This window comes from Bemisia tabaci, chromosome 7, assembly GCF_918797505.1.
Source record: "Bemisia tabaci chromosome 7, PGI_BMITA_v3".
In the NCBI taxonomy this organism is placed as follows: Eukaryota; Metazoa; Arthropoda; class Insecta; order Hemiptera; family Aleyrodidae; genus Bemisia; species Bemisia tabaci.
This window is the reverse complement of record NC_092799.1, coordinates 26,251,113-26,268,648: the sequence shown is the minus strand read 5'-3', so window position 1 is coordinate 26,268,648 and position 17,536 is coordinate 26,251,113. Positions and strand designations below refer to the sequence as shown.

Here is a 17,536-nt window from a genome sequence, read left to right as displayed (position 1 = left end):
CGCACAGTTTAGAATCCTCATTATTGCTACAGAAGAAAATTATAAATGCATATTTGGGTAATTACCCGGGTATTTGAATGCTGGATGCCCGTTGCCGCGCTAATTTAAACGTCAGGATGTTAAGCCCATTCTGCTGTGGGCCAATAGCGACTGTCTATTTTGCCAACTCCTGAAGAGTGGGGGCAATGAAGACAGTGATGCATGAGAAAGAGAATAAAAAAAATTATTTATCTTCTACCATTCGAATCAATTTCTGAATCTTGGAACTTGAAGGACAAATCAATCAAGTGTTAAAATACAAGGAGTACGTAAATCTTTGCCGTCTATTTTCTTTGCACTATCATTTTATTCGAGTTTCATCTTTTTCCTTCAATCAGTCGCGGACAGACTGAAATTTCCTTTTCAAGGTCATTTCCCTTATTGAACTTTGCCTTTGCTCAGGCGATGAATGCAACACTGCGGCACTTTCCGGCAAGTTTTTTCAATCGAGCATCGACAAAGTAGTCCTTAGTTTTGAGGGTTATAATTATTAAATTTCAGTTTCTAATCAGAAATTCACTTTAGCGTGAACTTTTAATTCTCTGCATAATTCAAAATTACCTCGCCGATCGTTCCTGTTCACCGTCATTTAATTTATTTCGGCTGCTCAGCGGAAGGATAATTGGCGAGACTTCTCCAAATTTCTCACTGAACCTGCGAACTTCCTTCTTTTCATCCGCGAATTATCTGTGAACATGTCGTATCCCTCGTCTGATAGAAGGTAAGTTGATGTTTTTGATGGATTTAAATTGATTTTACAGTTCCTTCCTTCGGTGTCACGGCCTTTAGTTACTTCGAATCAATATTTCAGTGAAGTTTTGTGGTTTGAATCGCGAGTGAACGTGAAAATCCAGCGAGTCGTCCGCCTAACCTAGGCCGCCTCCTCGCTTTGCCAACATGGCGTGGTACTCATTAAGCGGCTTTTTACAATTCACTCGTTTCGAAATCTTAGTTTGCCCTTTGATCCACATTTCTTTTGTCGGATTGCCTCCCAACAGCTGCCAATCAATAATCATATGCACTTACCACTCAGCATTTACAACATCAGTAACTCCTCACCGGAAACTCTCGCAGCCTCAGGCCTTTGTCATGCAGCCTGATATCACCCTTTTATAATTGTTATCATCAATTTATACATGAAAAGGAGCATTTTTAGTAGCTACATCTTTTTCTGGCATGATTATTTGTCAGTCCTTAATGTTCATGTACCCCTGTTCCCTGTAAGTCGCATAGTTGTGTATACATGTGAGCAAGCACATGTTCACTTATCTTCCGTATCATCCCCGACCCTTGTCATATGGTTTCGCTAGTTAGCAGGAGATTTCTCTAATTGTAGGATCCCATCGAATGCAGGACTGTAGTGTACCTGAAGTTCCACTAGATTCAGCCCCTGTGGAATGTTGTTCTGTTTCTCGCCACTGGTATCCATACATGATGCACAGGTGCCATGTATAGGCCTCTCGCCCTCTGATATGTCAATATCAGTATTATTATTTACCTTTAATCTCTTGTGTCTCATCTTATGTTGAAAGTTCATTATCCTAACTCTCTAACTGTTCCATATTCCACTACTAAGTTTTCATCTAAATAAGTCATGGTCATTCTGTCTTCTGATTTTGTATACAATTCTTCAAGGCTACATCCTGTCTATTCAATTAACCTGAGCCATTGCTTGCATTTCAATTGGCTACTATTTCACTTAAACCCTTATTATTAGTAAAAGTAGATGTGCCTATATGTCTTGAATGTAATATTTGATGTTAGCTGGATAAGAAAATTTGCTTATCACATCTAATTAGCATATCTTCTTTCACCTACTCCTAGAATCCCTAAAACGCTATGTGTGATCCTTTGAGAAGAAGCCTTCAAGCCGTTTGTTTTAAAAGTGAGAATTATCATAGGGAAAACTAGAGCAGCTTCCATCAGTTGGCTTGGAATCAGTGCCATGATTCCCAATTATGCCACCATCATTCTCTGATTTCTGCAGGCATTGGAAATGATTAGTCAAGACAATTTGTAGCCAAGTCTATCTCGTTCCAAAGATAATTACTACCCTGTTACCTGCAAAATCATGTCTTTTCAATTCGCTTCAGGCTGCAAGTGGGTGATTTCATGATAGCAGAATAGTAGTTTTGCCAGTTTAGTTTTTTGAGTTTAAACTAATCAATGAAGAATACAACTGCAGCCTGATCGTTGAAATTTATGTCAGCACGACAAGAATCGAAAATCGAGATATTACACGGCGCAGATAGGGCTATGTCTTGGCTTATCGTGCCGACATAGCCAGTTACAGTTTCAACAATCCAACTGCTGTTATTGAAAAAATTTCAAGTTGTGACCTTGTAGTGATTCATGCGTAAAAATATAAGAGATTATTGTTACCAAGACGTTTAAACCGTAAAACATTCTACATGTCACTTGACCAACACAACATTTTTTCTCTGTCGGTCACGCGTAATTAACATTCCATTTTATGGTCTAAAAGCCTGAGTGATAATAATGTCTCACTAATGTTTGCATAAATCTTAGGCCAGTACACAAATAAAACAGTTCCCATTGGCAATTAAGTTTTTTTTCCGTTTAATTCGTCTCATTGCTTTGAAAATACCTGATAATGAAACTGGCGACACCACTATTCTCATTATCGTGAAATCACTCAGGTATCTAAATTACCTATCTTGTTCCCTCTTTCTTCCTCTTCGTTTGGTCTTGGGGTGTCAAAAATTCTTCTGTCTATTTTACATGTTGAGAGCCTTAATCTTACTACAAATCATTAGTGAGTTGAAGCTGAGTTACCAATAATCAAGTCACAGCTCAGTGCTATCTTTTGCATTGAATCACCCTAAGTACTATAGTATAATTGATCCCCGATGACAAGTGTAGGTCTCCTTCCTCTTCTTTTTTTTCATCCCTGAAACGAGTTTCCTTCCCAAAACCTGCAGCTCTGGGAGAGACCAAATTAGAGCTGGGTGGTCAGCTAAGTTGACGGTTGTTTATTTTCGGTTTGCAAGCGTTTCCGCTTCACTACTATCTACATGAAAACATCCGTCTCTCGCAGAAGCAAGAACACAAGCTTAAATAAGTTTTTTAATACTTACAAACCTTATAACACTTTAATTTTTAACCACCCAGAAATTGCAACCACATGGAAGTCGCGAATTGAAAAGGAGTTTTTTTACGATACGATCATGAGACTGATGTTTTCAAGGGGGATAGTAGCAAACGCCGCTTTGTGCAGAGGCCCAAATTTGTTGTTGGCGTATGCAAACTGAAAGTTAACAACCGTCAACTTAGCTGACGATACCTATGGACTTTTCTGAATGTTACAGAACTGTTAAATTGAATTCGGTGAGCTCTTCTTCAGCCTCACAGTACCTTCTCTTTTCTCATTAGTGATCTATGTTACAATGATTCCCGAACTTTTTCACTTTAAAATCGCTGATGCTACATTTACTAAATGTAGATGAAACTAGTTTTTCTGGTTTTTCTCTCTGTGAAGAAAGGACTGCACCACTCTCATTGTGAGTCTGGAAATAATTTTGGTGAATTTTAGAATCTCAAGAGCCCTCCTTATTGAACTCTTGTCAAGTCTCTCAATTTGCTGCCTGAAGCCACAACTTAAATTGATGAATTAAGAGGAAAATGAAAAAACTAACTTCACCAACTTTTTACTTTCTTGAACTCAAACTGTGTTCATGATGGGCACCAGAAAGTCGGCGTGGTTGAGAACATGCATGGTTGAACTTATGTCAAACTTCATGGGTTACCTCAGCTCTCTCTTAATATTTCTTATTAGCAACAGCTTAAAAGGTGCTGCACTGAGGTGAACATCTAACCCCAGTTAAAACTTGTGTATAAGAGTCCTATCCTCAGCTTTTGTTTCAGTCAATCAAAAAAGAATCAGAGAATTCGATTTTATCATTTTTTTTTATTTCGTTTTTTTGAAAAAGAATCGATCAGCTTTTAATCAGAGAAAATTAAGGATTTTGAGGAGAACCTATCGCCAAAACCGACAGATGATTATAGACTGATTTAGTGACCACATCATTTGATATAATATCAAACTCAGTGTCTCAAACTGAAACAAATAACATTACCTTACGTACTACCTCTGTGTGAGTTGACTGTGTTATCTCATTACAATTTAGTCCTTGCTGTGTCATAAAGGAACTAAGGACTCATTAAACACGAGAAATTTCGATTGCCAGAAAAAATTCGACGCATTATACCACCATGGCTCTAATCAGAGACAAGGTTATGTGTTTGTTCCAAATTGAACCATGGTGTATCCACTAAATCAGCCTATTATCAGAACTTAAATTGGAGTGAAGGAAAAGATGTACAAAGAATTCAGATAAAGATGGAGGAGGGAACAGGGGAGTAGGTAAATCTATGTTTTTATTTTGTGATCTGATAAATTCTAAACTTTATCTAACAAAAAACTTGGAATCTGACTGTTCAAATTTTTCGTGTATTAAATCGGTCTGTAAAGCTGCTTGCGTTCATCCCTTTTTTTTTCAGCCACAAATCTTATCTTCCTATCAAAAGCTGATTGAATCCTCTGATAGGAAAAAAAAAATGATCCTCTGAAAAATTTTCAATTATTGACTCATTTGACAGCATGTACTTTAAGTATAGTGAAAATTAACTTAAAATTAATTTCTCAAAAGTCTTGTTCTCAGTGCAGGTCATTGTTGAAAATTCTTCTGTACATCATGCTTAAACCAGTAGCACTCCTCCGCACTGAAGTGCTCTCTTCATTTCTTCTTCCTTTCTTCAAATTGCCTGACTGCTCATCTTCCTTTCATCCTCCCAATGTCTGCTTCGGTAGATCCTCATTTTAAGCATTAAACTCTTCTTGAAGCTTACCTCTCTTGTACCTCCGACTCATCACAATTCATCATAGCATAAAATAATGTTATCTTCCAAATTTTGTTTTATCTCATCATTGAATTTTATTTCTTTTCTCTCTATTTTTTCACTTTTTAAGTACTAAGTGTGATTCTATCTAACTGTGATCTTTGATTTCTTCAGATCCGATTCAGAAAATTGGTCTGACTCCAAGAATGGACCATCTGACCAAGAGCCTCGAGATGGCGGCTCCGGCCCCACAAATATGGACCCGGATGGCGTCATCACGTCCACATGGGACGAGGTAAGTTTTGCAACCTCATGATCACTTCTTGACAGAAAGTTCTAAATGGAAACTAGTATTCATGAGAGCTTTAAGCATGTATTCAATTTTTCCAAATCAGAGATGAAAGTAAGAGGAACAATCAGCCAAATAATTATTACTGTAACAAATTTGAAAGTTCAAAAAAGGCGGAGAAATAGAAAGCCTGTCTTTGTTTACAACAAGCTGCGTTGAAAGACTCGAGCGTAGTCTCATTTAGACACTCACTTTGACTTAACTCTCCAAGAATTAGGTACATCAGATATATCATGAGTACCAATTTGTCTCTGATGTGTAGAGTTCATAGCTTGAGTTTTGTCTTCCTCATTGATAATGAAAAATGAACAAAGGAAGAAAGGATTAAATATTTCTAATGTGGCATCTGGTAAATTTCATTATTTTTAGCTTTCAAGTTTCTCAACATTTTCTTAGCCACGTCAAGCTAACAGTTAAATAATCTTGTGTTATTTTAGTCAAAATTAGCAAATCCAGTGAAATATTGCACCCTTGATGAAGTTTAAGGATGAATGCAAGGTCTCCAGCAGTCTGGAAAACCAGGTTGTTCCAAGGTTAATTTTGTGAGCTGCGTTCAGCAGAAGACAGTATTTTTAAAAGGGAAAAATCAAAGTGGTACTTAATTTTGTTTATAAGTCAGGGAAAGCCAAGGAATTCGAAAAGTTTAGAGTCTGGGATAAGTTAAAAAGTCAGACAATTGGAAAATAAAGTAACCATGAAAACCCTATGAGCAGGAAATTAATACTGGGTTGTACGCCGCTCGGGCAATTAAGACTGCCTTTTCATTGCTGAAAAATGGCCAAATTCGCGGTGTCAGACTTTCAATTTGCCTATTTTCACTGACAACTCGACGAAGATAAAGATGGGCCATCGACCAGTATAGGCAGACAATACAAAATTAGTGTTTGTAATCTGGAAAAGTTATAAGAGCTTCTGTTTTCTTTTCTTTTCTTTTTTAGATCGTCGAAAGTTTCGATGACATGAACTTGAAGGAAGAACTCCTGAGAGGTATTTACGCTTATGGTTTTGAAAAACCTTCAGCAATCCAACAACGAGCAATCTTACCTTGTGTAAAAGGCCATGATGTCATCGCACAAGCTCAGTCTGGTGAGAATTATTTCAAATAATTCAATTTCAATTTGAGGCTTATTATAAGTATTGTTTTTCGAACTGTCATTGTCAAATTTCACGAAGAAGGCTTCTCCCAGTCGTTCGAATAGAATTTCTTCCTGCCTAACCTGTTTCTAAAATCTTAAAATTGTTCAATTTTTTTTTGCTACGCGTTTTATTGGTTTTCTCCTACCACCATTATTCTTGGTTCAGAGTTCAGCCGAAGAGAAAGAATCTAACTGATGCCACCAATAAATGGTAAAATCTTGCATGCCTTAAATTGGTTGGCGGTTTAATATTTTTTTAAAGTATCTGCTAATTGCTCCTGGTGTAATATTTCATGAAAAAATTCCATCATAAAGTTTCAAACAGCGCTTCTGAGGGAAAGAAACGCTTATTATAATCCAACAAACCTGAAGTCAACAGTCAAGATGATATAACTAGGCCATGTTTTCCGCTGAGCTTCAGCTTATCAGTGAATGCGGACTCTCTCACCTGCGAACGTCATGACTGACCGTCAACAATATCATTTCAAATGGGTGTAAACTTCAAATTCGTTTTTCTGTGTCTATTAGGAACAAAAAAATAATTGGGAGCTTGTCTCAACTAATACTTCAAGAAAATGCACCAAATTAGAACAAGCATCAGTGACCCATTAAAAGCATTCGTGAAAGACTTTGACATGTCCTTGGTTTTGAAAAATTTATAAAGCCTGATTATTATTATTATATATTGCGTGTCATTTTCACCTGTATCATTTTGAAAGAGTATTTAACAAAATACCGGGGTGAAGGAGCAAGGAAATTTAGGAACAAGTTCGCTAGAATAGTGCTCTTCTTAGTCTAACAGAATTTCTCAAATTGTAGTATTAGAGATAGTTCACCATACAACTCGTCAATGAAAAGAAGAGAAAGCTTTATCAATTGAAGAAATTTGGTGCTGAGTCATGCTGTATATGAAATAAGAATTTTAATCAGACTCAGGTCTCATTTATGCCAATTTTATCCTTGCAGGAACTGGGAAAACAGCTACATTCTCTGTTTCCATCCTTCAAAAATTGGATACCAGCGTCCGGGAATGCCAAGCTCTAATTCTTGCTCCCACCCGAGAGTTAGCTCAACAAGTAAGTCAACTCTCATAATTTTTTCTTTCCCTGTCATTTAGTCAATGTTGAACTCATCACACAGTGCCTGAGGTCTAATTGCCATTAACCTTGAACTTCTAATTGCCAAGACTGTTTTCACCTCAATCTGCCAAGCCATCATTATTTTTTTTAATATTATTCCAAGGCGGACCAAGGTATAAAATTCAAACAAAATTCCATATGGGCCATTCATAAAAGAAGTAACACTGCATTAGCTGACCACCTCCCTCTCACAATAAAGGTCCCTCTAAAAAAAATAAATGCGCAAAGACAATACGATGCATAATTTAACATTGTTGGATGATAATGGATGAAAAATTGCCACCACAGTCAAGGAACATTGGAAAAACCAATTTCAGTAAAACTACGAGAACCTGGAAATGCCTCTAAAAAGGACCGAAGTGTGAGGGAAAAATTGTAAGGTCACCTTTATTTGCTTATAGAATGTATTTGAGCTGTGAAACAACCAAGTTTGCCTAATAACTGTTTCAAATTACGTCTTTGTAAGCATTTGGCACATCGTCAATTGTCAGGAAATTTCACCGAAATGTGTCAGGGAATTGCATTTTCTAAATTCTTTTACAACCCAGTTTACCAAGGTCACTTTCCCCGTGGTAAATCACAAATTTTTGTTATTCCATGTCACTAATTCACAATGTTGTCAGGGTCAACAAATTTGTCCCTCTATTAAGTGCATCTTTCCTTTAAGTATAAAAGTTAACATTACTCCTGCATCAAAGTTGTAGTAACAGGTTGAGATTAACTATCTTTTCTTCTGTTACAGATCCAGAAAGTAGTTGGAGCTTTAGGAGACTACATGACCATCATGTGTCACGCCTGCATTGGTGGAACCAACATCCGTGAAGACATTAAGAAGCTGGAATTAGGAGTCCATATTGTTGTCGGAACTCCTGGTAGAGTCTACGACATGATCTCGCGAAACGCATTGAGTGAGTATTCTCCAATTCTTCAAAAACCATTTCTCCTTCTTTCTGTCAGGGTGAAATGGAGATGTTGTGTGTGTGAGGAATTTGCAATTTGACTATTGATACTTATATAAAAGTTTGCAAGAAACACGATGGTGCCACTGGTTTTCTCTGAAATCAACTCCCAAGCTCAAAAAAAGCTCTCAAGTTGAGGCCAAAATGGAGGGGATATCCCACGTTATCCTGAGAGTCCACGTCTACATCAAGACAAACTCTCCATGCAAAGATAAGGAGCAAATACACTAACAGAGCTGCCACTTTATTTGGGGACTCTAAAACTGGAAACACGGCTACCCTGCCAATGTATTTGCTCCCTATCTTCGCATGGAGAGTTTGTCTTGATGTAGACGTGGACTCTCAGAATAGCTTGGGATATCCCCTCCATTTTGGCTTCAACTTGAGAGCTTTTTTTGAGCTTGGAAGTTGATTTCAGAGAAAACCAGTGGCACCATCGTGTTTCTCACGAACTTTTACTTAAGAATCAACAGTCAAATCGCAAATTCCTCACACATGCAACATCTCCATTCCCTCCAACTCTGGAGAAATAATTGGAACCCTCCATTAATATGCCTTTGACCTGGGGTATCAGCAAGAGCTTGATCATAAATTTACCTCTAAAGTTTGTCTATTTCCATCTGTGCTATGTTTGGGCCTTTCATTGGTTTTCATGCCTAGCTCCAAGCTTCAAACTCTTGAAATATATTTTCTACCCTTACTTGTTTTGGGGTTGATTCAGTTAGATTTCATTCTTGCTAACAAATTTTTGCTTAGTTGGTTAGGCAAACAAATCTCAGCTCAATTAAACCGAGTGAAACCGCGTCACCAATAATTATGTCTTCTCAGGCGCAGCAATTAGTTAATCCCAGTGGAACTGCGGAACTAATAATTTTGTCTTCTCAAGCGGAGCAATTAGGGCAAGTGTTTGCCAAGGTAGTTGAATCATTTTTTCCGCAGTGAATATTCAAGTTGATTGTTTGATAGTAATCTGTCTCTCTCTATGTGACTTTCAGAGACGAACCACATTCGTATCTTCGTGCTGGATGAAGCTGATGAAATGTTGTCAAGAGGATTCAAGGAACAGATTTATGATGTTTTCAAGACACTCCCCACTGATGTCCAGGTAAGGCAAAAAAATTTTATTCTGCTCTTTTTGAAGGCGTGTTATCCCCTTCCCATTCCTTAACCTCTGCATTTATAAGATGACCTTCTGGTAAGCAATTCATATCAATTTTAGGGGTTTTCAGAAATTTTTAAAGCTATGCATCCGTATTTCATACACTTTTCTCCTTTTGTATTTCTAGCAGCGAATAAAGGTATAGAAAGAGAAATCTTCTATTCTCAAGGAATGGTCAGCAGCGTTAAAATTTTTCTGCCCATCCTAGGAAATATGTGATAATCATAATTTTGGACTCACGTATGGTTCCAACTGAAAAAATTTACCAGCCTTGTTAAGAAGTGCTGACGTGAAGATTATCAGAGATGGACTTGTGCCTCAACACCTTATGATCAGGGTCTAGAAAGTCCCAAGTTTACCTCTAAAAACCAAAATAGCAGACTATTTCTCTGTTAAAACACTGCAAAGACAAACATTTTGAGAATTCTGACAAGCTGCTCCAATTTTTTCTTGTTTCCATGGTAATACTTACTTTTCTTGTGCTCTGTCTGGTCATGTTGATGCAAAATTTCCGCACCCCTGTCAAGATCGGAGAAGTGCATATGAAAATGACAGAACATTAAATACATCAAATGCATCATCTTTACTTTGAAGTATTTACTTTTTTTTTTTTTTTTTTTTTTAGGTTATTCTATTGTCTGCCACCATGCCAACTGATGTGCTCGAAGTGAGCAAACGATTCATGAGGAACCCCGTTAACATTTTAGTGAAACAAGAAGAGTTAACATTGGAAGGTAAAATCTCTTACTAATTCACAAGTTGCAGTTGGAACATGTTCCAGATGATTCTATTGCGTCTATTGTCAAAATTTGAGTTGAGCTATTAACAAAAATAAACTAAAATTGTTCAATCTATGCACATAAGAGTGCTTAAAATACCTGATGTGCAGGCCGACTATCGAAACCACATCAGCACGGCAAGACAAGACATAGCCCTATCTGAACCATACAATATATTGCATTTCGATTTTTCATCAGATTGCTTTACACTTCAAATAATTGGCCTGCTGGGGAATAGACAAATTGTCATGCGACTGAGCATCAATTTTTCTATCCAAATTTGACTATCCTCTTACAGGGCGTTCTGTATCAACTCTTGCATGAAAATTTAGACCAACCCGTCTGATTCTTTACAACATTGTCCCTTTCTTGTGCAATTCTATAGTTTAATCGTGTGTAAATATTCCACATAACCTCAATTCAATGTGCGTTTTTAGCTTTTTGAGACCTTAGGTGCCGCAGAAACACTTCTCCAATGCGGTGTTTCAGAATCTCCGCTGCTACTTTAACTTTTATTGAATTTTTCAACCAGGAAATGTTAAGAATATTCATTAGAAGTTTCAACAGAATATGAGGACTTATCTGTAACAATAGCGGATGTGAAAAATTACCTTTTTGACACACATTTAAAAAACTGTTTTGGCATCAAGATAATTTTGAGCAAATACTTGAGATGCAATCTTCGAGATCTGTACATTATGCTAGAGCCAAACATATAAATTTTTGTTCAAACAGAACAGTTTTTTAAGCAAGTTTCAATAAGGTAATTTTTCACATCTTCTATTGTTACAGATAAGTCCTCATATATGAATTTGTTTTCCTTGTAGTGATAAAATGTTAGCAGGCTGGATAAAATAAATTATTTGACAAGTTTAAAGAGTATACTCAGGTAGATAGCATAAATTAATTATGCTAGCCAATCAAGCCCCAAAGATGTGTAGGCAAGAAATGAATGGAAATGAAATGGTTTATCTGTTCTGCTCTGTAGTCTAATGGTTAAAATTTTGTATTCTTTGACTGGACAAGACTAAGGAGAAATGGAGTTGACTGATTGGTTGGCTTTATGTGTTGTCTTTCTTGGTTACTCTTGTGTCATGAGGGATTGATGACACGCTATTGGCAACTTTAAGAGATGGTGTCTTATCGTCAGTTCCATCAGACATAGACAGGTTAAAGAGGACGACTGACTAAGCCAACCCATCGCTCAACTCCATTCCTCCTTAGTCTTTTCAATCAAGCCGCTGGGCCTAAGAACATTCCAACAGTGACATCGGCGGACCCAGCAAGTTGGCAACATTCTTTTTCTCCATTTAAACCTTTGGAAATGTATCGATTCTTGGAGAGGCCAGGTGCTCCGACAAGAATCGACTATTTAACATAGGTTTTAACGGATGGAATCCATTGTTGCCAAATTGCTGGATCCGCCTCTGAACAGTGATCTGCAAGGTACCTCAGAGTACATCCGGGTCTAGACTTTGCCAAGTTCATTTACAATAGCATTGCCTCAGTTATTTCATTTTCAACAATAGGATTCTGTGATGTCTGGAGGATGAGTTCAAGAGCTGGTAGCTTTCTGAGCAAGCAAATCTAAACTGAGCAGCTTGTGATTATCTGTTGTCTATAATGTTTTATTTTTTTTTTTTTTCAGGTATTAAACAGTTCTTCGTCAATGTGGAAAAAGAAGACTGGAAATTAGACACGTTGTGCGACTTGTACGAAACTTTATCCATCACTCAGGCTGTTATATTTTGCAACACCAGACGCAAAGTCGACTGGTTGACAGAAAATATGCAGAAAAAGGATTTCACTGTTTCAGCTATGGTAAGTTCATATGAAAAGGATTATTTCTAACTTTTGGTTTTTTTTTCATCGTAGAAGATGTTTTCATTCTTTGCAGTGCTTTAATCCGACAGGCGCCAAGAGCAAATTACACAAAAATACTTCTTATTAAAATCGTGGCCGAAGTTAGCACCTGAGTACTCGAAGTCAGTTAGCTGCGTAAACACCGTAACCTAGGCAAAGTTTATTTATTAATTGATACTTGCATATAGTAGAGAGTGTTGGAAGGAAAGATTTGGAAATTTGGTAAAGGAAAGCTAGAAAATGGGCAATCAGTTACAAGTACGTTTTAGTTTCAAGAGACATCAAAGTCTCGTCTTAAATCATTGCAGAATTAACTATTTTGGCTCTTTAAAAACCTATTTTCCCGGATAATTGATCCAAGTTGGCCAAATTGGTCCCTAAATATTGCTTTAAGTTTTGGACATCAATTATTCGCCATTATGTTGCAAGTATTATAATTTTATAAGTGACTGCCAGACAAGGTATGAAAAATCTGGTTCCTCATCAAATGAACTTTCAGAATAAGTTGAGAAATTGAAAATTGCCAAAATCAATTGACAATTAAAGTTTTCAAAATTTAAGTTATGCTTTTTCCCTGTCAGTATTCGGAATATTCAGTTTATTGAAAATTGTATGCTCTCATCATAAATCTGGAAAAATATTGCGCTGTTTCCCGTTTTATATGTGAAACTACTATGGGTACAATTCTCTTGTGCTTTGTTTGGCATTGATGGTCTCTCTTCTTGTCTTTCAGCATGGAGATATGGATCAGCGTGAGAGAGAACTCATTATGAGACAATTCCGTACTGGTTCAAGTCGAGTTCTGATTACTACTGATTTGTTAGCTCGTGGTATTGATGTGCAGCAAGTCTCTCTTGTTATCAACTATGACTTGCCCTCTAATAGAGAAAATTATATTCACAGGTTTGTTCTTTATATTTCTATCGCTAATATCTGTATTTATTGGTTAATCCTCGCGCAAGTTTCATCAGCCTTCTGAAAATATTTTTTAAATAGTTCTGTGTGTATCCCATTAAAATCCCTATCTGTAACTGTACGGATGCATACAATCATATCAGTATTGTGTATCATTTCTTGCTAATCTTTCACATATCTGATTATCATGAATCGTCCTTCTTGATGATTCTCTGCAAAATGAGCTTGCTCAGTGTTTTTGAATTCTTGCCCTTTTTAAAAGTAGAGACAGAACTCAGTTCACAGTTATCTTCCTGGATTTTTTTTAAAAATGTTAACCCTCGATAAACAACCTCAAAGTTGCATATTTTGAGCTTACATCCAATTGCCGAGAAAGTCATGATAGCATCCAAAAATATTTGACCTGTGGTAGGCACACTTTGACTGCCAGAGGTTTGCGACATGATTCGAGCAGCTGTTACTAATGCTTAACCACATAGAACATGAATCATGGCAGAGGAGTCATAAAAGTACCTACTGCAGTGAAGATATTTTTCGACGCCATTGTGGCTTTCCCGGTGATGGGTCTTTTAATGGAAGCTCACAATACGCAACTTTGATCGAGTTCTTGGTGTGTTAATTTTTCTCAAAGCCAAGGAAATTCCTGTGCACCAGTTCAGTCTCTACTTATCAAAAAAGGAAGAATTGAAAGCTACAGATTAGGATCATGGTCTTGTTACGGCTTTGGATCTTACTTCCTCTGGATTTCCCTCTGAGTTTTCCTCAAACAGGGACCTGTACAATCCAATTCCATAAGCAGACAATATAATTGTCAAAAATCAGAGTTCATGGAAGAAAAATGTCTATTTTCTAAGGAAAGTTTTTATTTTGAACTTACATTCATGTTGGTGGGAATTGATGTTTCAGAATTGGACGTGGTGGACGATTCGGTCGTAAAGGAGTAGCTATCAATTTTGTGACAGAAGACGACAAACGTGTTCTCAAGGATATTGAGACTTTCTATACAACTACAATTGATGAAATGCCGTTGAACGTTGCTGATCTATTCTAAAACCGATCATTTTTGCAAAGTGTGAGTATCTCTGAATACTTGTGCATCTGTAGTGGTGGACAATTTCATTCGTTTCCTTCGTGCTGACCAAGTGAACATTAATTTGCCCATTTTTCATTTCTTTGCTCGGTATTAAAGCGATTTTGACACTTATGAACGAGGACAAGTTGTTTCTTGATTCTCATAATCACAGTTAATTGAATTCTTTCGGGGAAAGACAAGTTATCCTACTTTAAAAGGACTTTTATTTACGTAAATATCTAATCATTAATTTATTTACCCCTTTTGTATGTTTTAATCTGCGTCTTTTTTCCGTTTTCAAAGCGTATTTATCTTTATAATAGTGAATCAGAATGATTTAATTTTAATTGAGTGACTAAAATATTTCTGGGTTGGCTGTTTGATGGTGTTAGAGGACAGTTTGTTTAATTTGCGAAAGGCTTCAGTGCCATGTCGCCTTATTTTCCTTCATCATCGAGAGTTCAGAATTTGCTTTGTTGCCTGTGCAATGCTCAAATTAATTCAACCGTACAAGATGTCTCCAGTTTGGTAGCGTTGGCCAATTATTCATATTTTTCAGATAAAACACTTTATTTCTTAAAGTTATTAGAGGCTTCATTCTCTGCATTTCCTCACATTGCCAAGTGCTTTGTAGGATTTTGGCATGGGTTTTTTAATCAGAAAAGATGTAAACGGCGGCCTTTGTTAATTTTATAACTTACTCATTTCCGTTTATTTTCACATCAAAAGAAATTGGTGTTGTATACTTTTCATTGTACAAGGTTTGTAATTTTGTTTAGCTTCTTTATTATAATGAAATGAAAAATAAAGAACCCAAAAGATTCTTCTTTTAACTACCCATTGTTTTTTTTTACTTTTTCGTCGTCACTCCTTTTCAAAGAACTGAACCTATCACGGGCCTTGAGTTCGGTAAAGTCCTATTCATCCTTTCTTTCAAGGCATTTTTTGCCACTTGAATAAAAACGCAGTAGTACTTGTTAGTAACAATATCGCTGTTCCCAAAATCATGGTCTCTTTGAATTTTTGAAATCATGATTATACCCGTTTCAGTCTTTTTTACCATCAATTAATCAGTTACATTTTTTAGTATCTTGAGAGGCTCTCTCTATCATTGCGTCAACATTGAAGATTATCAATTGGCAATCTCACGTAATGAACTGACGTTCAGTTTTAGTGTGCCTATTAATTTTAATTTTTGAGTTCAGAAGATGAGGAAAAACCAAACGGCTCTTCTAGTTGGTAACACACCTCAAATGCTCGATCCCTCTTTTAATGATAATTGTCACCTAAATGTAGGCATCATTTCTGCAGCCCATGACTTTGAAAAGTATACATTTGTTAGAGGTATCGTCAGCTAAATTGGCAGTTGTTTACTTTCCGTTTGCAAGCAACCGCAATGCAGTCATTCAGTAACGATAGAAGATTAACGGCTGCAGAATTGCCAGCAATGCTGCTACTATGCGCAGAGATGTAAATCAGTCTACTAGAGGTGACAATCAGAAGTAAACAACTACCAACTTAGTAGCCGATACCTCTAAAGAACTCAAGTTTTATAAATCTCCTTTTCTTTATCTTGACAGTAGTTAACTATCTGAATTAATGAGGAAATTTTTGCAGACATGGCTTTGGAAGCTATGGAGAAGGTTTTCATTCCTTTGACCCTCTTGAACTATTTATTTTTCATTGATTTCTTTTTCAATTCATCGACAGTCAATCTAATAACAAGAGATCCGAAAATAGTTTCAAAATGACTTAATGATGTCTAGTTCATTTGACAAGCTGATTACCTATCAAGCTTATAGAGAGGTAGACAGCAATTAATCTCACAAGGCCTCAGGAACGTATGAAAAAAGTGGCAAGTTGATACACGCCAAAAACTGGCCAGGAATGTTTAAATTACGATGGGACAACTGTGGTGCATGATAGTATAGCTTGATATTGTTCAGTTCTATATGTAGCAACTGTCTGATAGCGTTAGCAGCGTTCCGAAAAGCACCGAACTTGCTTCATTGAAAGGAACGGTCTGATCGTATGAGCTTTACATCTTGCATCTGTATTGATGAAATTATTCAGTATGTTAAAGCAAAATTTCGGTTCTTAGGATTAAAACTTTAGTTAATGAGATCAGAATTGATGATAGGAGTTTGATCCTCCAAACCGAAATGTCGCTTTGAAAAATTAAATAGCTTGGTTTGTCTTAAACACCGAACGTTTAGCTCATATGATCCAACTTTTTTCAGTGCAGCAGACTCGCATAACTGTCAGTTATCCCTACAGACTGATCTGGCTTTATGGGGCCAGGGACTGAAAAGTCTACAAATCAGACATTACTTCATACCTCTTTTCTTTCTAATACAATTTTTTCGTACTGAAGCAATATCCGCCAGCAATATTTTTATTTACACATCGTTCCCTGCCGGGCAGAATATCCCAAGTACTCTTTAAGCCTTGATGTTGTCTTGCTGGACATCTCAAGATTTTTTATTTCTTTAAAACTTTTGAACATACTTTCATGAAAATTTCAGTGATGTCTTGAGGACATACAAACTTTTTTAGTTAAATTTTCAATTGAGTCTCTTCATTGATTTTTCCATAAAGAATTAGGCGAGTTTAAGAATTTTGGCAGAATAGTGCCTAAGCATAATACACGCTTGTATTGTGTGCACTGTGCAGAAGGTGATGGCATGTTTTGTATTCTTAATTCAAAAGGATTTGGGCTTAAAATCACCAGATAACTTGATATCCTACAATGGCTGCCTTGTGTTGAAATGGAAACCAATCTTCTAATTTTAGAATTCGAAAAATTCCTAGCATTTATAAACTAATTTTTCTCCTTACTTATCCTTTCGGTTTTATATTTTCAGGTAGTCTCTTGATTGCTCACTACTGGAATGGATTTATTTTAAAGAACAAATCTTATAATTTTGAGAAGAAGGTAGATTTTTCAACAATTCTTTTGCATCTGTCCTCATCACTAGATGTGTAATTATTGAAGTTAATAAGAAAGTTTTTAATTAATGTAATATATATGTAAATTTCTACATATATATTTATCAAAGTAAGTCTAAGTGTGAAAAGAAGAAAAACTGTATCTTATTTTATGATAATGATGATCATAACATTTTTATTGTAATTTATTCCCTTTTATTGAACTCCCCTTTTATTTTTAAATACATTTTTTTTTTAAAATTCCTTACTTTATTCATTTTCTCTTTTTTCTTTTCCATAATATTTGCTGAATTGATCAGCAGTAACTAACTTGCAGG

General features: G+C 36.4%; 1 protein-coding gene across 2 annotated transcripts; it reads left to right on the top strand.

The window, feature by feature from the left end:
- Nucleotides 1-485: 485 nt before the first annotated feature.
- eIF4A (eukaryotic translation initiation factor 4A) lies at nt 486-17,466 on the top strand. 2 transcript variants are annotated; one of them, XM_019046968.2, is made up of 11 exons: nt 486-760; nt 5,074-5,194; nt 6,187-6,334; nt 7,351-7,460; nt 8,266-8,431; nt 9,478-9,587; nt 10,267-10,375; nt 12,069-12,241; nt 13,017-13,186; nt 14,105-14,270; nt 17,139-17,466. In XM_019046968.2, the coding sequence occupies exons 1-10, from the start codon at nt 735-737 to the stop codon at nt 14,247-14,249; spliced, it is 1,278 nt and encodes a 425-aa protein (XP_018902513.1). In that variant the 5' UTR covers nt 486-734; the 3' UTR covers nt 14,250-14,270; nt 17,139-17,466. The 2 variants fall into 2 exon arrangements, with proteins under 2 accessions (XP_018902513.1, XP_018902512.1); XM_019046967.2 differs by having other exon boundaries at nt 17,135-17,466.
- The last annotated feature ends 70 nt before the right edge of the window (nt 17,467-17,536 follow it).

Excerpts from the sequence above, each read along its gene's own strand:
- eIF4A (XM_019046968.2), top strand. The coding sequence starts at position 735 with ATGTCGTATCCCTCGTCTGATAGAAG. Across the intron at positions 9,588-10,266 it reads CACTCCCCACTGATGTCCAG|GTTATTCTATTGTCTGCCAC; the intron begins GTAAGGCAAAAA and ends TTTTTTTTTTAG. Across the intron at positions 13,187-14,104 it reads AGAGAAAATTATATTCACAG|AATTGGACGTGGTGGACGAT; the intron begins GTTTGTTCTTTA and ends TTGATGTTTCAG.